At 42.7% G+C, this 20,564-nt stretch overlaps 2 protein-coding genes across 3 annotated transcripts; one reads left to right on the plus strand and one right to left on the minus strand.

The window, feature by feature from the left end:
* Positions 1 to 1,313: 1,313 nt before the first annotated feature.
* On the minus strand, positions 1,314 to 13,399 carry znf366 (zinc finger protein 366). Of its 2 annotated transcripts, XM_029763527.1 has the most exons (8): positions 13,201 to 13,399; positions 9,583 to 10,611; positions 7,937 to 8,104; positions 7,497 to 7,647; positions 7,098 to 7,184; positions 6,666 to 6,857; positions 4,804 to 4,978; positions 1,314 to 2,623 (listed from the first exon to the last, which is right to left on the minus strand). In XM_029763527.1, exons 2-8 carry the CDS (start codon positions 10,602 to 10,604, stop codon positions 1,965 to 1,967), a joined length of 2,454 nt encoding a protein of 817 aa, XP_029619387.1. In that variant the 5' UTR covers positions 10,605 to 10,611; positions 13,201 to 13,399; the 3' UTR covers positions 1,314 to 1,964. The 2 variants fall into 2 exon arrangements, with proteins under 2 accessions (XP_029619387.1, XP_029619388.1); XM_029763528.1 differs by lacking the exon at positions 7,098 to 7,184.
* A 2,308-nt stretch (positions 13,400 to 15,707) lies between these two features.
* LOC115199642 (isotocin-neurophysin IT 2-like) lies at positions 15,708 to 16,937 on the plus strand. Its single transcript, XM_029761959.1, has 3 exons — positions 15,708 to 15,910; positions 16,190 to 16,394; positions 16,495 to 16,937. Exons 1-3 carry the CDS (start codon positions 15,791 to 15,793, stop codon positions 16,632 to 16,634), a joined length of 465 nt encoding a protein of 154 aa, XP_029617819.1. The 5' UTR covers positions 15,708 to 15,790; the 3' UTR covers positions 16,635 to 16,937.
* Positions 16,938 to 20,564: the final 3,627 nt, after the last annotated feature.

Genomic DNA, 20,564 nt, shown 5'->3' on the forward strand with positions numbered 1-20,564 from the left:
TGACATCATTTTCTGGAATTTTCCAAGCTGTTTAAAGGCACAGCCAACTTAGTGTATGTAAAGTTCTGACCCACTGCAATTGTGATACAGTGAATTATAATGCAAATTAATTACTTAAAAATCATACAATGTGATTTTCTGTATTTTTGTTTTAGATTCCGTCTCTCACAGTTGAAGTGTACCTATGATAAAAATTACAGACCTCTACATGCTTTGTAAGTAGGAAAACCTGCAAAATCGGCAGTGTATCAAATACTTGTTCTCCCCGCTGTATATTTTTAAGCTGTTTCACATGACAGGCTAGAAATGGAAATTCACTATTCATTATTCCAGTGTTGTCATTTTTCTCTCTTATCGTCAGCCATGTGGATACATACAGTAGATTACTGGCAATTGCATCACTGCCTGGTATGGCAACTGCTCGGCCTCCGACCACAAGGCACTACAGAGGGTAACACGATCGGCCCAGTACATCGCTGGGTCCAAGCTTCCTGCCATCCAGGACCTCTAAACCAGTCGGTGTCAGAGGAAGGCCCTAAAAATGGTCAAAGACTCCAGCCACCCTAGTCATAGACTGTTCTCTCTGCTACCGCACGGCAAGCGATACCGGAGTGCCAAGTCTAGGTCCAAGAGGCTTCTAAACAGCTTCTACCCCCAAGCCATAAGACCCCTGAACACCTAATCAAATGGCTACCCAGACTATTTACATTGCCCCCCCTTTTACACTGCTGCTACTCTCTGTTGTTATCATTTCTGCATAGTCACTTTAATAACTCTTCCATCATGTACATATTACCTCAACTAGCCGGTGCCCCCGCACATTGACTCTGTACCGGTACCCCCTTGTATATAGTCTCACTATTGTTATTTTACTGTTGCTCTTTACTTTGTACTTTTATTATTTATTCTTATCCATATTTTTTTTTAACTGCTTTGTTGGTTAGGGGCTCATAAGCATTTCACTGTAAGGTCTACACCTGTTTTACTCGGCACATGTGACTAATACAATTTGATTTGATTTGATTTGAATTATCAGCAGGCCATTTCGCCATATACACAATGCTTTGACAGAGTCATATTGAAAGATGCTGTGGAGTTGATAAGACAGGAAGGGACTGCAGATAGGCTACTACTCAACTCTATATGGGGCAGATACCCTATGTGGCCCAGGGGTGCTGTACTACTGTGGCTGACCCTTTAAAACAACACATTTTACTGGATCTATCTGGTGTATATGACTATATATTATAGCCTTCATACCCTGTGGTGTGCCTTCTCACTATCCTCTACACGTGAAAATATAAAACACAACCTTGTGTCTTAAAATCTCAGTTTATTTTTTATAAATAAAGATTACAGATACTTTCATTTATTTCAAAGTCAGTCACTCAAATGTTTATAAGAAATCACAAAATCATGGCTTCCCTCATTAGATGAAATAACTTTTGTTGACTCATTACATCACACAACAAAACAACACAATTTACAGACTGATTAAAACTGTCAGTAGAAAATCATTTAAAACTACCATTACAAAAGATAAATGATTGTTATCACATTGAAATCCCATGCTCATTAATTACAGAGTGGCTTTATAAAAGTACTAGTTAAAAAGTAACAATTTAGGACAAAATATTTTCATACTTTCTCAACAATTTTCATTTACATCACAATTTCTTGCAAATGTAAGCCTAACATTTTCTTAATGACACATATTTTCACATGCACAAGTATTGTCAGTTCTATCAGTCTGAAATACAATACGCTTCACAGCTTATTCAAGGTACTACATAATTATCTCCCCACCCCTTTTGGAATAGTCCTCTACCCTCTTCTCTTCAGCAGTCCCTACTCCTATTCCTCCTGCTAAGAACGTCTATGCTTCTTCCTCTGTTCTTCCTTTACCCTGCTTCCAGCTCTCACCAAATCCTATTCTTTCTCCTCATCAGGCCCTATGGTTTCTGTTAATAAACACCTGGGTCTGAGTGGTAGTCTCTTTCAAATGGTTCAGGTGTGTCCATCATCTCTTCACCTGCGTCAGAATGGTAAACCTGGTCACCTATCTCTAGCTGGTCAGGGTCGGGCTTATACAACTGGTCATCTAACTCTGAATCTGAGTGGTACACATGTTTACCTGTATTACCTGACCCAGGGTAACGCACATTGTCACCGATGTGGTGTCCACCTGCCTCTTGTTCATACAGCTGGCCCCCCAGCTCAGAGTCAGAGTCATACACCTGTCTACCTGTCACACGCTGGTACACTTGTTCCTCTGCATCACCTGGCTCTGACACAAGCTGATAAACCTCTTCACCTGCCCTAGGCGGATTTACCTGTCCACCTGTCTCCATGTCCCGTCCATCTGTCTCAGACCTGTACCCCTGTCCCCTAGTGTGGTGTTGGTAGACCTCAGGGCTGTACTGGCACCTCCTGTACAGGCTGTCTTCCTCATCCTCCTCCTGGCAGGAGCTCCCTGGGACGCTCTCCCCGTCCGACTGGGAGAGGCGCAGGCTGGGCCGTGGCGGCCGGGGCTTCTGGGAGAGGTCAAAAGGCTCTTCCTGGCTGGAGCGTGTCAGAAGACCCAGAGGGGCCGACAAGCAGAACCGCCCCCGCCGCCTGAACACTGGAGGAGAGACACATGATACAATCTAAATTTGTTGAACACTGGAGAACAGAGACACATGATACAATCTAAATTTGTTGAACACTGGAGAACAGAGACACATGATACAATCTAAATTTGTTGAACACTGGAGAACAGAGACACATGATACAATCTACATTTGTTGAACACTGGAGAACAGAGACACATGATACAATCTAAGTTTGTTGAACACTGGAGAACAGAGACACATGATACAATCTAAATTTGTTGAACACTGGAGAACAGAGACACATATCACAACAGAGACACGTATTTAGTATTATATTAGGATCCCCAATTAGCTGCTGTCAAGGCAGAGGCTACTCTTCCTGGGGTCCAAACAGGAAACAAAACACAACAAATAGAATACATAAAATACATATTATACATGACACACCTAATACAATTTTAAATACAATACATAACACAATATATAATACATAATACAAAATATAATACAAGATATAATTCAATATATAATAAAATACATAATATAATATATAATTCAATATATAATACAATACATAATGCAATATATAATACAATAGACAGTTCGATACCTTCAACACATCAACACCTCGCACAAAGACCAATAGTGTGCAGTCAATCTCTAGTCAACTTTGAGCCAGGAGAGATAGACATGCATGTCAAGACATTCGCCCTCCATGTACATCTAAGTGCAATATGTGCTGCTCTGTTCTGGACCAACTGCAATTTGCTTATGTCCTTCTTTGGTGCACATGACCTCACAACTGGGAAGTAGTCCAGGTGCGACAAAACGAGGGCCTGTAGTACCTGTCTGGTTGATTGAGATGTCACTTATTTACATAAGTATTCAGACCCTTTGCTATGAGACTCGAAATTGAGCCCAGGTGCATCCTGTTTCCATTGATCATCCTTGAGATGTCTCTACAACTTGATTTAAGTCCACTTGTGTTAAATTCAATTGATTGGACATTATTTAGAAAGGCCCACACCTGTCTATATAAGGTCCCACAGTTGAAAGTGCATGTCAGAGCAAAAACCAAGACATGAGGTCGAAGGAATTGTCCGTAGAGCCCAGAGACATGATTGTGTCGAGGCACAGATCTGGGGAAGGGTAGGAAAAAAATGTCTGCAGCATTGAATGTCCCCAAGAACACACTGGCCTCTATCATTCTTGAATGGAAGAAGTTTGGAACCACCAAGACTCTTCCTAGAGCTGGCCACCTGGGCCAATCTGAGCAATTGGGGGAGAAGGGCCTTGGTCAGGGAGGTGACCAAGAACCCAATGGTCACTCTGACAGAGCTCCAGAGTTCCTCTGTGGAGATGGGAGAACCTTCCAGAAGGACAACCATCTCTGCAGCACTCTACCAATCAGGCTTTTATGGTAGAGTGGCCAGATGGATGCCACTCCTCTGTAAAGGCTCATCTGTGGGGATGTTTTTCAGTGGCATGGACTCGGAGACTAGTCAGGATCGAGGCAAAGATGAATGGAGTAAAGTACAGAGAGATCCTTAATGAAACCTGCTCCAGAGCGCTCAGGACCTCAGACTGGGGCAAAAGTTTCCCCTTCCAACAGGACAACAACCCTAAGCACACAACCAAGACATTGCAGGAGTGGCTTTGGGACAAGTCTCTGAATGTCCTTGAGTGGCCCAGCCAGAGCCCGGACTTGAACCCGATTGAAAATCTCTGGAGAGACCTGAAAATAGTTGTGCAGCAACACTCCCCATGCTACCTGACAGAGCTTGAGAGGATCTGCAGAGAAGAATGGGAGAAACTCCCCAAATACAGGTGTGCCAAGCTTGCAGAGTCATACCCAAGAAGACTCGAGGCTGTAATCGCTGCCAAAGGTCCTTCAACAAAGTACTTATGTTAATTATATATTGCCGTTTTTTTATTTTTTATAAATTAGCAAACATTAAAAAAAATATGTTTTTGCTTTGTCATTATGGGGTATTGTGTGTAGATTGATGAGGGGGAAAAAACAATTCAATACATTTTAGAATAAGGTTGTAACCTATCAAAATGTAGAAAAGTACTTTCCGAAGGAACTGTTTATCCCAATCTGACTGGCTGATTCTGATTTAGCTTCAGGGTAGGAAGGTTATAGAAAGTCTCACTGCAGAAAGGGAGGAACCATATGATGCATTTATCCATAGCCTGGAGTGCTTACCTCTTGCATTCAGGTCCATGTCCATGATCCCGTGCTTGACCTTCATATGGCGGGTGAGGTTCCCCTTCAGAGTGAACTTGCTGGGGCAGTAGCGGCACTTGAAGGGCCTGCTGTCAGAGTGCAGGTGCATATGGCCCATCAGGTTATGCATTCTGTTGAACTCCTTCCCACACAGCTGAAAACAAGGAAGAACACAAATAAAATAGTCAGATATGTGCTCACGGACGAACCAATAAGGCACATGAATTGAAGAACAAACAGAAAGTGGAACAGATTTATTTTCGGCATTAAAAGACTTCATCAGGCTCCTAGGAAAGCAGTGCATGTGCTTGGAAGCAACAGACATTCAGCTGATAAACCCAAACCAGCATTTTGGCAAAGAATTATTGTAATTTTTCCTCAAACAAATGCATTGAATACCAACTATTGAAATAGTTTGTGTACGCATTCCTTGATTACAATTTGTGAATTCCATTATTCCTCGAACCACATCATAGCACTTCCTGGTATAGTAAACACCATTCAATGGCAGAAAAACGACGACAAGTCTAGAACTGTGTCCACTTATCAGACAACTGATGTGTTAGATGACGAATCCTCAAAGCATTCAGAGCTGTAATAGGAGCTGGACGTAATCATGAATGTATGTGTGTGTGCGCACGCGCGCACACACACACACACACACACACACACGCACACACACGCACACACACACACACAAACACACACAATACACACACAGAGAGAAAGGGCCAGAAGAGGAGGGATGGGAAGGGCAACTCCTGCGCTGTCCTTCCTCTGTATTCTTTTTGATTAGGGTTTCCTTCAGGAGGAGAGAGGGACTGTAAACTGTCCAAGAGGACCGTGAGAAAACAGGAAGTGTTCCCTCCAGCAGCAGAGAAAGCGAGATGAAATCTATTTGCGGGACCTGATCTCCGGGGAGGCTGGGGGCCATTGTTAGAGAGGCAGTTTGTGCAGCGATATCCTTCCTATGGAAGAGGAGGGATTCCACTGCCAAATCTTCTCTCTGTCTACATTCTCCTCATCGTCTCAACTCTTCTATTAGTGAACAAGTTCACACAGACACTCAGAAACAGTGTTGAGCTGCTTCAGAGAGTCTATTGGCTTCTCTAGACTTTATATTATAGTAATAAAACTATTGTTTGTGTTATTTTGTTTTTAAATGTTCGAATTTCGTGATATCCAATTGGTAGTTACAGTCTTGTCCCATCGCTGCCACTCCCGTGCGGACTTGGGAGAGGCGACGTTCGAGAGTCATGTGTCCTCTGATACACGCCCTGCCAAGCCGCACTGCTTCTTGACACACTGCTCGCTCAACCCGGAAGCCAGCCACACCAATGTGTTGGAGGAAACACCGTACAGCTGGCGACCGAAGTCAGCGGGCATGCTCCCGGCTGCCACAAGGAGTCGCTAGAGCACGATGGGACAAGGACATCCCAGCCGGCCAAACCCTCCCCTAACCCGGATGACGCTGGGCCAATTGTGCGCCGCCTCATGGGTGTCCCGGTTGTGGCTAGCTGCAACACAGCCCGGGATTGAACCCGGATCTGTAGTGACACCTCTAGCGCTGATCAGTGCCTTAGACCGTTGGGCCACTCAGGAGGCCCAGAACACTACTTTTCCCTAAAACATCCCTCGGTGTTCAAGTAACCAAGCAGGGTTAAATTGCTGCACAAAATATGCACACAGACATGCAAGGCAGACAGTGGGACTATTGACATGAATTTATCTTCAGATACCCTGGCTTTAATAAAAGGAGTTGTTGCAGTTGATTTGAAAATGTCATAAATGAAACTGTCCCTAGCGCTCTCCTCAACATATTGTACCATAAGAACACTCACCTTGCATTTGTAGGGTTTAATGTCAGAGTGGACGATCATGTGGGCCTTGAGGGTCTGTTTCTGGACAAAGCTCTTGAAGCAGAGGTGACACTGGTAAGACCTGATGTTAGTATGTATCAAGACGTGGCGCTTCATGTTTGCCAAGAGGGTGAACTCCCGACCACAGATACGACACTTGTGCTCCTTCACCCCCTGAGAGAAGAGAAGAGAATGTTTTAATTAATTGTTGTTTGTTTAAATAACCATCATAGTGGAAAATTGTTTTACATGTTGACAAGCAAGGCCGTCAGGGACAAGAACGACAAGAAAGACATGTTAGCATGACAACAAGAGAGTGGATGCCTTGTATCGTCTGAAAAAGGCAGAATAATAGGATTCTCACAATTTTACATGACTGAACTTGTAGCTACGGTTACTGTAGCATGCACTCACATCTCTCTCTAAAGTCTCATTTGTCTGTTTGCTGGGCTCAAGGTTTTTGAGGAGAGCTGCTCTTTGTCCTGGCTTCACCATGTAGTACTAAAAGACAGTTTGAAGCAGAAACAATGATGTGAAATTTGTAGTATGAAAGTCATCATACTGTCATGTACAAAACAAAACCATTTAATGTCAACAAATGTAAAGGCCCTTGATGTAGGCTACGTGTCATGGCACCAGCCAGCTGATGCTGTCAACAGGTAAAGCCTGCCTTAACACCCATTTGACCCAAAGACACTTCATCTTCACAACACCACACAACCTAGCTGTGTAAAGACACATCCCTCCAAACACACATGTTGACATTAGTGGACAGTAGTACGTGGACAGTATGAAAACCCCACCCAGTCTTACCTTATGTGTGAGTGTGTGCTGTTTGAGGTGATGGGACTGTATAAACTCCATGCCACACTCGCTGCAGATGTATGGCCGGATGTCTTTGTGCTTCATCATGTGGTTCTGCAGCTGGCTGGGGTACTGGAAGCTCTTCTGGCACTCACTACACCTGGACAGAAAACAGACACTTGATACACCTGGACAGAAAACTATCGAAATAGAATGAGAATTAGAATTGAGATATAATGAAATAGAAGTATAATTCTATACAGAAAACCCACACTCTGATGTGGCCTGGATTTAGCCAAAAAGTCGGTTTGACAGTTTTTTTTACTGTCAAACCCACAAATCTTCCAGTGAGGTAATGTAAAATATCTATAAGCAGAAATAGGGGTAACAGACACATGAGGTAATGTGCAGCCCATCGGGTGTTTCTGGGCATATGTTATGTAGGCTACCTGTAAAGGGTGGGTCCTCTGTGGGCTGTCAGGTGTCTCTTGAGCTGGGCCAGAGTAGGGAAGTCCAAACCACACTCCACACACACGTTCTCCTGGCCTTTTTCATGCTTAAGCTCATGGGCCCGCAGCTCACTAGGGTAGGCAAAACCCCTCCCACACACCCCACAACTAGAGAGGAGAGGATAGGATAGGAGAGGAGTAGAAACAATACACAAAATTAATCATTTGACCAAATATTTAGGAAGAGGTCATCATTTCATGGAGTCTGTGAAGGAAGAAACCACATGGAAAAAGTGATAAGCAAGTTATGTAAAAAAAAAAAAAGATGTATTGTGTTAGAGATTTCATAAAGCTTGTATCTAAACCAAAGTAAATCATTTGAAGATTGCTCTATGCATCAGTTGGGGTCTCTACACAGTTGGGGTCCCAAAATGGTTCTTCGGCTGTGCCCATAGGAGAACCCTTTTTGGTTCAAGGTAGAACCACGCTCAGTGGACAGTTTACTAGGTACACCCATCTAGCACCGGGTTGGACCCCCTTTGCCTCCAGAACAGCCTGAATTCTTCAGGGCATGGAAACGTTGCTCATATCATATTAAAGGACCTAACGTGTGCCAGGAAAAAATTCCCCACACCATTACACCACCACCACCAGCCTGTACCGTTGATACCAGGCAAGATTGGGCCATGGACTCATGCTGCTTACGCCAAATCCTGAATCTTCCAACAGCATGATTCAACAGGAACCGGGATTCGTCAGACCAAGCAAGATTTTTCCACTCCTCAGTTGTCCAGTGTTGGTGATGGCTTGCCCACTGGAGCTGCTTCTTCTTGTTTTTAGCTGATAGGAGTGGAACCCGGTGTGGTCGTCTGCTGCAATAGCCCATCCATGACAAGGGCCGACTAATTGTGCGTTCCGAGATGCCGTTCTGCACGCCACTGTTGTACTGCGCCGTTACTTGCCTGTTTGTGGGCCTCCTGTTAGCTTGCACGATTCTTGCCATTCTCCTTCGACCTCTCATCAACAAGCTGTTTTCGCCCCCAGGTGTGCCACTGACTGGATGTTTTATGTTTGTTACACCATTCTCGGTAAACCCTAGACACTGTTGAGTGTGAAAGGTCCTAGGAGGGCCTGAGATACTGGATCCATTACGCCTGGTACCGATGATCATACCTCAAATCCTCTTAGGTCTCTCTTTTGCCCATTCGAACATTCAATTGAACAGTAACTGAATGCCTCGATGCCCGTCTGCCTGCTTTATATAGCAAGCCATGGCCACGTGACTCACTGTCTGTAGGAGTGAGCCATTTTCGTGAACTGGGTGATGTACCTAATAAACTGAGAAAACTGAGTCTATGTAGATACCTTTGTTAGAAAGAATACTATATTTCCCTTGATGGAGTGATGCTGAATGTAAAAATAAATTGGTCAACTTACCCAACTCTCCCATACTAATGACAATTCATGGACAGGTCTATCTTTGGTCTAAGTTTGTTCTATCCTTGGTCTACGTTTGAGTCAAAGACTAGGCATGTAATGTAAGGTCCTTGTTGATTAACACATTTTCTTAATTCTCGGCTAGACTAAGTAAAGAGTAACTCTAGTCTAGTAACTCTAATCTAGACAAAGATGGTGCCATTACTGACCTGTACGGCTTCACGTCACTATGCTGCATCATATGTCTCTTCAGGTGGCTGGTCTGGGTGAAGGCCTTGTGGCACACCTGGCACTTGTGTGGCCGTGTGCCCTGGTGGGTGAGCAGGTGAGTGTGCAGGTGGCTCAGCTGCTTGAACCGATTCCCACACAGATGGCAGCTGTGAGGCTTGATCCCGCTGTGGCCCAGGATGTGTGTGACCAGGTTATACTTGGATGTGTATGACTTCTCACACGTACGGCACTTCCAACGCTTCTGGTTTCCTCCTACATCTACGTGGTAGCTGTCGTCAATGCGGATGTTGAGACCCAGCTTCTCAGCGCTGGTCATCCCACCTCGGGGCCCTCCGTCTGGGCTGCGCCGGCTAGGTCGTAGTGCCTCTCTGGGGTAGAAGGCTCCAGGAGAGAGGTGCATGATGGGCCCAGGCATGAAGAAGGGGAAGGGGAGGAGGCTGGGGTGGAGAGGGGGGAAGAATAGGGGAGGAGGGTGGTGATGGAGGAGTGGAGAGGGAGGCCACAAAAGTGAGGGGCTGAGTGGTTCCTGTTTCACCTGCAATGGGAGGCCCATAGTTGGCTCATATCTGGACATAGCCCTGTGGTGCAGCTGGAGCCGGCTCAGGTCGATCATACCTGGGATGGACATGGGAGAGGGAGGGAGACGTGGGCGAGGAGGGAGGGAGAACGGAAGGTGGGAGAGATCAACAGTCCTGGTGTTGCCTCGACGCTCCACCTCCTCCATGTCTCCTGTAGGGGATTCGGAACCCTCCATTTTTTGTGGCCTTCTTTTGCGTTTTTGGGAGCCTTCCCTCTGGGTGTAATGCATGCCCTCAGAGCCCAGGGGCCGATGGTGAGTCAGGGGGCTGTAGGCCTCTCTGGCCGGGAAGAGGGAGAGTTTGGTCGGGTTCAGGTAGAGTGGAGGTGGGCTCAGATAAAGACTGTGGTGAGAGACAGGTCTCAGGTCTTCCCTATGAGGACTCCTCCTGTCTGGTCTGAAACCTAGAGTGTCTGTGTCCATCCTTTATCTGCATGGGGATATATACAGAGGAAATCAGTTATGTATGTCAACCATTACAATATGATTACCATAAGCATGCTTCTCCAACAACTGAGGAATAGAAACAGTCCTTCTGGAGTTACCTACCTACTGCACAGGTAGCCGTGACAACACTAATCGCTGTCCTCTCTGTTACACCTTTATAACCTGTCACTTTTCGCTTCTGTACTACCATCCCTTCTTCTTCTACCATCCATTCCTCTGAAACAGGAACTAACGTTCACTTCTCCTCCTCTCTCTGCTTTGTTCATCTTTTTGCATGGATTGGTGGAAGGGCACTTCTCCTTTTGTCCTCCACTACAACTCTGTGTTAGATTTCTTACTTTGCTCTAGAGAAGTTCCAAACAAATTGACCACTTTGTAGATCTGCATACTCTGCTTAAGAAGAGCCAACCAACTACATCCACTATAGAGTGGCATGTGAATGATCGGATTAATGTTGGCATTTTTGTAGTTATGAGCTGAAGACAGTTGGTGGGAGGGACACAGGAAATTGGCTGTGATAGAGGGAATCAGACAATCAAACAATGAAGTGTTCTACTTCTGCAGTTTGGCTAAAAGAGGACGAGACAATACTGTTAGTTGCCCTTTCCTGCAGTCAATGACCAAAAGCGCTCTTTGGCCTCATGGGTGGAATGTTATTCATATTTTTCATAATTCTATTATTAATAAAGATTATAAAAAATACTGTGCTTCAATGTCAAATAAAGTATAATATTGGAATGCAAACTCAAAATTTTATAGATTTCATCTCTACAGTGCATTCGGAAAGTATTCAGACCCACATTTTGTTATGTTACAGACTTATTCTAAAATGGATTAAGTAATTTTTTTCCCCTCATAAATCTACACCCAATACCCAATATTGATGAAGCATTGAAGGTCCCCAAGAACACAGTGGCCTCCATCATTCTTAAATGGAAGAGGTTTGTAACCACCAAGATTCTTCCTAGAGCTGGCCGCCTAGCCAACCTGAGCAATCGGGGGAGAAGGGCCTTGGTGAGGGATGTGACCAAGAACCCGATGGTCACTCTGAAAGAGCTACATAGTTCCTCTGTGGAGATGGGAGAACCTTCCAGAAGGTGGTGGCAGCATCATGCTGTGGAGATATCAAAGTACAGAGAGATCCTTGATGAAAACCTGCTACAGAGCGCTAAGGACCTCAGACTGGGGTGAAGGTTCACCTTCAAACAGGACAACAACCCTAAGCACACAGCCAAGACGACACAGGAGTGGTTTTGGGACAAGGTTCTGAATGTTCTTTGAGTGGCCGAGCCATAGCCCGGACTTGAACCCAATCGAACATCTCTGGAGAGACGAGGAAATTGCTGTGCAGCAACACTCCCCATCCAACCTGACAGAGCTTGAGAGAATATGCAGAGAGGAATGGGAGAAACTCACCATATACAGGTGTGCCAAACTTATAGCGTCATACCCCAGAAGACTCGAGGCTGTAATTGCTGCCAAAGGTGCTTCAACAAATTACTGAGTAAAGGGTTGAATACTTACATAAATGTGATATTTTTGTTTTTTATTTGCAAGACATTTGCAAATATTTCTAAAAACCTGGTTTTGATTTGTCATTTTGGGTTATTGTGTGTAGATTGACAAAGGGAAAAAAACTATTTAATCCATTTTAGAATAAGGCTAAATGTGGAAAAAGTCAAGGTGTCAGAATACTTTCCAAATGCACTGTATATCTGACATTATACAGGTGTCTTATTTTTGTTGTTGTTTCCCATAACCATGTGTGTCAGGTGTATACTTTTGTTTCAAAGTCGATTTTTTTTGCCCAATGCTGTAAAAGGTTCATTAATAATGATGCCAGTTATGTAAATACAGTGTGTGTGATATTTCTCTGAACTGCTATCAATCTACAGAGCAAAACCACTGAGAACTTCAAGGTTGATAGGGATGGGGATGGGGATCATCAAGGATAAAGATCAGGTCACAATTCAATTATTGTTAATAAAAAGACACTTAATAATGGGCTACTCTAAGCTTCAATGTGTTATTGCAGTCACAGTGTGAAAAGAAAATAATTATGTAAATTATGCGATATAAACATATTACGATATTATGAAAACCTGTTAAATCAAATGTTTCCTCAAATGCACACAGATGACAAGTAACCAGTCACAGGTAACCTGACTGTCAGACACTCAAGCAATTCATTATCAACCAGATGTCAATGCATATTCAAACACTTTCTCTATTCATTTTTAAGAACCACATCAAATACAATCACTAAATTACTCTGCTCCACACACAGTACTGTCAGATACACAAGTACTTCAAATATCTGTATTTCGGCAATACACACAGTTTCTCAAAAAAATTTAAACGCAAAAAGTTTCTCCAGAACCATGCCCTTACAGTCTATTCTACACAGTATTGAAACACCACTCTGTCTCTTCCTCTCTCTCTCTGTCTGCTCTGCCAGTGTATATCCCCAGTGAGTACAATACAACACAACTAAGACAATAAAACAAAAGCCCCCCTCACCCTCCTGTCATGCCATGCCCTGTTAGTCCTCAGTTGGACCTGAGAGACTCACCAGCTCAGTGTAGCTCAGTGTAGGCTCAACCTCTCTGTCCAGCGGTAGTGCAGTAGCTGTGTTAGGCTGTATTCCAGCTCCTGTAACGATCTCTCTGGCCTGCTGCTGTCCTGACAATGAGCCACCCGTCCACGGACAGCATTTGATGTGACTTAAGAAAGAGAACAGGAACAATCGCTTTGTTCTCATTTTTCAGATGAGTACCTTCGGAGAGAAGGAAGGAAGGGAGGGAGAGGAAGTCAACAAGCCTTCCTGCTGAAAAATAAGGAAACACTAGATAGACATCTCAATTTCTCTACAAAATAAGGATTTACACAGCTTTGGGAGAGACTGGATGAGGCTTGTTTTAAACAATTAAATAGTAGTACAATGCTGATTGAATGTTGTGCATTGGTAAACAAGCATGGAAGTCCAGGAGAGGAGTTTCCAACTGCCAACACCAACAGTTCTGGGATTCACTTTCACAACCCTGTTTTTCCCATCCTGGAGATTACCCCTCACATGCTAGATTCACACTGCTTAAACATAACATCTGTGACGTTAGTTAGTGCAATAATGGCTTCAGGATGTGTGGAATGTAATGCTGGAAAGACAATTATGCGTAGATTATTTAATTGGCCAATTAGGAACCACCACAGAAAGGTAATGAATATGTTGTCATGTGAAGCTGGTGTATGCTCTGTGAATGCTCATGGTTATGATATAACGTTTAAGTGTCTTGATGACATGACAGTATTCCAAGTCATTTAGACGCATGCCTAAATGAAAGTGAAGCTCTGTCTGATTTACACATATACTAGGGTATCAACGTAATGACTAGGAATATTAGAGTATTTCAAGGTATTGCTTTGTTCAACTATTCTGCTTTAGCCTCTTGGGTGATGGGTAGATTTTATTCAGCATAAACAGAAGGATTGAGTTGGCTCGTGTATGACAGTGTAACATGTAGTGAGTCAATACAGCCACATGTGGGAAGGATAACCCAACTGCACCATGGGAGAAGAGCTCAGTTGGGCCATTTCAAATACTCTTTAAAAGTGATGAAGGGTGCATATACAACATATTTGAACTGGGCCATCATTAATCTCTCAGTCAGGCCTATACACAAGCATATAGACATGTTCCTGGCAGCAAGACCAGGCCTTTACTTGTCTTACCTCACAGTGACTCTTCATAGTGGGTACTGGCTCTTAAAGGAAGAAAACTATTTTATCACATAAATCTTATGACACGTGTATGCAGCAATCATCTGACGTAAACTCGTCCCCCCCCAATTTGCGTATATATTCACCCTGCCTTTCTGCATCAATACAGGATGACTAAACCTGAAGGCACTAATTGAGCTCATCTCATTGGAAGAGTAAAAGTTTCTAATAGGAAGCCGATTAGCGTTGTCTGTGTTAATGGACTCGGTTAATCAATTAACCTAAGACCTCGACAATGTGTACTAATTGCTATGAGGTATTAGAAAGTTTATTAAGGTGACATATCAGGTCTATTGTGTGTGTGTGTGCTTGTGTGTGTGCTAGTGTGCCAATGTGTGTAGCCAATAAAAGCTCATTAAGTGCATTAATAAGATAACCCCTAGCGCAGGGTTCAACAACTGGGCTGAATTTGACCCAAGGGTGGTTTTATTTGGCCCCCCAAGTTTTCTGAGCAAAAATAATAATAATTACTTAAAAAATATATAAAAAATGGTGTGGAATTTTCATTGTTGGACATACCAGGAAATCAGCTCCAAGTGACTTTAATTTAAGAAATGTGTTTTTAGTATTCCCACGCATAATACAGAGACACGTGATAATACACAAATATAAACAAGGTTGGAAATTATTACATTTTAGTCAAACATTTTATCTGTTTATCTGTCAATTTTCAGTCTACAAATGATTTGTAATTATGTTCCGGCCACCAACCCTCTGCTCAAGCAAAAATTAGTCCCGCGACTGAGTCTAGTCGATGATCGATGCAATGGTGTATAATCTCAGTAGGTACAAATCTGTCTTCTTATTCCATTAGTACATGATGCTGTTTTCTCAATCCTTGATCTGGAACCATCTACAGGATATAGCCAACCAGTCTGTCAGATAGTTAGCTAACACTGAAATACACTGCTCTACAGTAATTGACTCACAATCACCATCTCATTACGTCATCGCTCTAATAATAGGTCATAGGTCCAGGTTCAACACATCCCCCCATCCCCATCTACACACCAAACACTTCCCGTTTGTCTCATTCCTCTAACACCTCTCCTCTTTCACATGCATAGTCACGGACACAGGCCCTCCACTAATGATTGTCTCTATGGCTGAGGCCGCGCCAGGCCACGCAATGTATGACTGTACTACTGGCCAAGCATCTGCCAAGCCCAAGCCAGGGGCCAGCGCTATCAGGAGGGAGGGTGAGTAAGACAGGCTCGTTAATTAACCCTAAGTGGATGTCAGGGGTCCGTGTCACTCCCCGGGAGAGAGGGGAGAGGGTATATAAGAGGTCTGGGTGCTACTGAAGATACAGAACTTCAACATTCACCTGGGAGTCACTCCGAAACACATTCGACTTGTACTCTATTCCTCTTCTCTCATTAGAGATGACTGGAGCCGCTGTGTCCTTGTGTTTATTCTTCCTCATGTCTTTCTGTTCAGCCTGCTACATCTCCAACTGTCCCATTGGGGGCAAGAGGTCCGTCATGGACTCTCCACAACGCAAGGTGAGTGGCAACTCGATCTGTCTAGAATCTAGATCTACACTCTTTAAATCTTATGTGTATTGTAAATTGCAGGTATGATTTGTCTTATGCATCAAGAGGAGCGGGAACTGAAAGTGAGGCTCTGTAGAAGCACTGAGTTCTGAAGAAACTGAATTCTGAGATTTGACAATGAACCGTTACCTTCCCTGTGAAAAAAGGGAGTAAGAATGTTGATAAGAATCTATGTTTTTGAATGATGGCACAACTTAATACCCGATTGTCCCTTCTCTCCTCCTGCAGTGCATGTTGTGTGGGCCAGGGGAGCAGGGCCGCTGCTTCGGCCCCAGTATCTGCTGTGGGGAAGGGTTGGGCTGCTGGATGGGCTCCCCAGAGACGGCACGCTGCATGGAGGAGAACTACCTGTCCACCCCCTGCCAGGCAGGAGGGAGACCCTGTGGATCTGAAGCAGGACGCTGCGCTGCACCAGGCATCTGTTGTGACTCAGGTAAAGAAACTTCAATGTCATGTTTCTGGGATGATCTCTATGGTTATTCCACTGGTTCTAATAGAGTGGTGGATACAATTCTTTGCTTTCTGTATCTCAGAGGGCTGCAATGCGGACCAATCCTGTCTGGCAGAGGAGGAAGGCGACAATCAAATCAGCCAGTCAGAGGGCAGCGATGACGTCCTCCTCAGGCTCCTTCACTTGGCTGGCCACACCCCTCCTCATCGAGTCCGCCAATGAGCTGCCAGTGATGCCAGGGTCCATGGGGGACACTTGAGAGATTGGTTGTTAGGATTTGTAGTTCAAAGTAACCTAGTTGTAGTTCATTGATCAATTCATCTATTTCACCTACCCACCCATTTACTGGCCTCCTTCTTCAGTTTATAGGCAACCTCACTGGATTGGACCCTGATAACTCCTCTGTAGATTGCCTTTGTATTGCATACTAATATATTTTACATACTGTATGTATAGGAATAGCTATGATTAATCTTACAAGTGTAAAGAGTCCACATGTGTATTTTAATAAAGCGTGAGAGTGTGCATGGTTTAGGCCTTTTTTCTCTATCAGCTAAACAATTACCAGTTGTTTAACATCTACATCTGAAACATGAAATGAGTGGCTAAGTGCTCTGCATCATGTAGTTCTCATATTTACTGTAACATTAGGCTCAGTATTTAGGCCAGCACAAAGTTCTGGTAAGTCACTACAATGGACCATGAAAAATCTGTTCTATGGACTTTACTCTCCTTCACTATCACAGCTGTCCTTAAATAATAATAATACCACACAAACCTTTGAGCGGATATCCTGTAGGTCATTTAGAACCATAAACAGGAACTGGAATTGCTGAATTTGATATCCAAAATAGGTTGTAACTGGGATAGTGACCTTAGGTTTCAAATAAAAACCCAGATAAAACTTTTTTGCATTACTACTACCAAGGTTCATATAGTAAACTAAATCTAATCAAGGAAAAACTATTTAGTAAACTGAAATAAAATAATTAGCAAACCCATTTGAAAAACTATATTGAAACTATTATCTTTGACTCCAAAACTAACTAAAATAAAACCATCATGACTTCTCAAAAAAAAAATTGGGGGGGGGCTACTTAAATCTGGCGGGTAATTGCAGCCAGGAGATGGCGATGTTTCAAAAAAGGTCTAGCTTGTACATCCCTATCACTAGCTATCACAAGCTAACAGAGGGAACAAAAATGTCTAAGCATTGGTGAAACATGGCCGAGAGAGAGTTTCCTTCCACTATATTTTATGCTCTGTTTTCGACCCGATTCCATTTAAATCCAAGTCACATTGAGATTTTCTTTATAATTTAAACCTAACCTGAGCTCTTGAGAAGCCAAGGCCATACAGCCATAAGGTTCTCATTTAAACAATTGGCCTTATCTGTTCTGACACACTCAAATGCAACGTGGTTTTGGAAACCGCCAAAATTCTACTTTCAGAATGATTTACAAATACAATAGATTCATATTTAGTGGAAATCTGTGGTTTAACAGCTAACAGTAAGTGTATAATTTGTAAGGTTATTTTTGAATGATAATCAACCTCTAAAAGTCTCAATCCCATGATTTGATGTATTGAATTTGGCCTTTATTACTATTGCCGTAGAAACGCATGGAATAACACATTCATAAATGGCAAAAAAGGCAGTCAAATAATACATCATAAGGTTGAGGTGTCTGTCCTGTATCTAGGAGATATATAAAAGCTCGGGAATGTGTGTTTTTTTGGACACATTTAACCCCTTGTTTGTTGGCACAAAACTACCTCCATACAAAATGTGAGAAGGAATAGCACAGAGACAGGTGCAAAAAAATATGGAAGGAAGCCCTCTTGCCCATGTTTACACCCAATACAATGCTTTTACACTTTTGTAGTAGGCCTAGTATATGTAAGAATGACGTTAGCTACCTAGCCAATTTTCAGTGAAAGCTAGTGATAGTGATGCAGAAACTAGGCATTTTTTTAAACATCTCCTAGACACATTTATCAGGAGCATTGAATCAAAGATAATTATTTCAGTATAGTTAGTTTTTCAAATGGGTTTGCAAATGATTTTATTTCAGTTTACTAAATAGTTTTTCCCATGATTAGTTTCAGCTTTAGTTTACATAATATCCTTGCAATATACCTACATCTAACAGCAGTTCAAAAATGCACGTTTTATTGTCCCGTATACATGATACAGCAGGTGTAAAACATTACAGTGAAATGCTTAACTTGTGAGCAATGCACAATAAAAGTTAATACTTTAGATATGAAGAAAAACACATGAAAAACAAGAAAAATAAGAAGAAAAACCACCAGGTCTATGACCTCCTCCCTGTAGGACAAGTCATCCCAATCAGGCCTACCACGTCACGTTATCAGCAAACCATATGGTGTTGGAGTCTGGTTTCAAGAGCAGGGCGCAGCAGGTGTTTATTTGTAAAGGACCACAGGAGGAGGCAGGTACCTGGGTCCAGGGGCAGGCCGAAGGTCATAAACAGGGGGTCCAAAAAGGCAACAGTACAGGTAGGTTAAAGGCTAGTGAGGTCATCTGGGAGATCAGGAAATAGGTTGATAGCAGGCTAAAGTACAGGCAGGGAATAGGCAAAAGGTGTCGTTAGTGAGGCAGGTCAAAACTATCATACACGTGAGGAGAAACTCACAGGAAACCCAGCACTCCAACTAGAAATGTGTCACAAAACAAACAATACCTCACAATGACAGGGTGCAAAGAACTGAACTAAATAGCGTGTGATAATGACATACAAGTGTGTGAACAGGTGATCAGAATTCAGGTGATTGGGATCTGGAGAGTGAGCTGCGTTCAGGGGATCTATGTGTTTGCGTGTGTGAGTTGTAGCAGACGTTACACGCAGAGTGCTGAGAAGTTAAAAGTAACTTGTTACATTACAACGTTACTTCCTTTAAAAGTAACTCATTATGGTATAACATTATTTGCTGTGGAAAGTAACCCAAAAAAACTGACTTATGCATGTTGGTTATTCTTAGGGTATTTCCTTTAACACTAGAAAAGCCAGGTCTTGATACCTCATAGGCTACCTAAGCCATTGATACAGCTTCTTGATATCAGCATTCTAAGTCTAATAAATACATTTCATATAGACCTATGTCTATCGCAAAAATAATAATTTGGTTGTGTTTATGAAGGTCTAAGCAACATTAGAATATGAAAGAAAATGTAGGCTATTTTAAAGAACACAATAGTATGTTCTTTAGTTTATATAGGCTATATGGAAAACACCACAATTCAAGTGTACTATAATCCATTAAATAAACATCACAAATATAATTAATTAATTATTCATTAAGGGCAGGTCTTAAAGAACATTATGAAACTCTGAAAATGTATTTCAAAAGAACAGGATGGCATACTTTGAGTTTAAATATATTACTGAGCTTTGAGTGTTGCAAGTGCATGTGGGGAGTGCATGGAATCACAGTAATTCTGCCCAAGAATAATATTTTGAAATAGAGCTCAGGGGGTCATTTTTATGAGTTGTTCGGCAAGTGTAGGTGATTTGGAAACTGCAGAATGTGTTTAGAAGTGTTTAATTTTAAATTTAGGCATTAACTCTGAAATCTTAAGTTCAGGCATTAACTCTGAATGTTTAAGGTAAGAGTTAAGGTTTGGGATAGGCTTAAAACAAAAATCTAAAAAACAACCCTTGGAATCAGATGGTTACAATCCATGGCTGTGACAGCGCCGTTCTCTCAGAAGTTGGGTGAGTGACAGAATGCATCCAGTTGAGCCGAACACGTCAGACCACACCACCGTCTCATCCATGTCAATGATATTGCTCACCTTTATCTTATTTTGCACAATCTTTACGGTACTCACTGAAGTTCACTCTAAAACAATTCATTTAGACCCGGCATTTATTTGAAACAGGCATTTATTTTCTGAAATGTGTGCCGATGCCCGGCTATGAAAAGGGACATTACAACCCCTCACATACCTGCTGCACACCTGTCAAATTAGTTTTGGCGGCTGTACAGGAGGCTTTGCAAAGGAAAACTTATGCACATTACAACATTCATGACTCAGAGTCAAAATAAAACTGCTCACCTTCAATCACACCTTGGTTATTTATTTCACTGCTTTCCTCCAAAGTAGCAATAAATTAGGGAGTTGTC

The sequence above is a fragment of the Salmo trutta genome, chromosome 9 (assembly GCF_901001165.1).
Source record: "Salmo trutta chromosome 9, fSalTru1.1, whole genome shotgun sequence".
NCBI lineage: Eukaryota > Metazoa > Chordata > Actinopteri > Salmoniformes > Salmonidae > Salmo > Salmo trutta.

What these genes read in the sequence shown, in the direction of transcription:
- znf366 (XM_029763527.1), bottom strand. Translation starts at nt 10,604, where the DNA reads ATGGACACAGACACTCTAGGTTTCAGACCAGACAGGAGGAGTCCTCAT. An exon ending in AGAGGACCCACCCTTTACAG is followed by an intron (nt 7,648 to 7,936) that starts GTAGCCTACATA and finishes TTTTCTGTCCAG; the next exon opens with GTGTAGTGAGTGCCAGAAGA. An exon ending in CATGGACCTGAATGCAAGAG is followed by an intron (nt 2,624 to 4,803) that starts GTAAGCACTCCA and finishes TCTCTCCTCCAG; the next exon opens with TGTTCAGGCGGCGGGGGCGG.
- LOC115199642 (XM_029761959.1), top strand. Translation starts at nt 15,791, where the DNA reads ATGACTGGAGCCGCTGTGTCCTTGTGTTTATTCTTCCTCATGTCTTTC. An exon ending in TGGACTCTCCACAACGCAAG is followed by an intron (nt 15,911 to 16,189) that starts GTGAGTGGCAAC and finishes CTCCTCCTGCAG; the next exon opens with TGCATGTTGTGTGGGCCAGG. An exon ending in AGGCATCTGTTGTGACTCAG is followed by an intron (nt 16,395 to 16,494) that starts GTAAAGAAACTT and finishes TCTGTATCTCAG; the next exon opens with AGGGCTGCAATGCGGACCAA.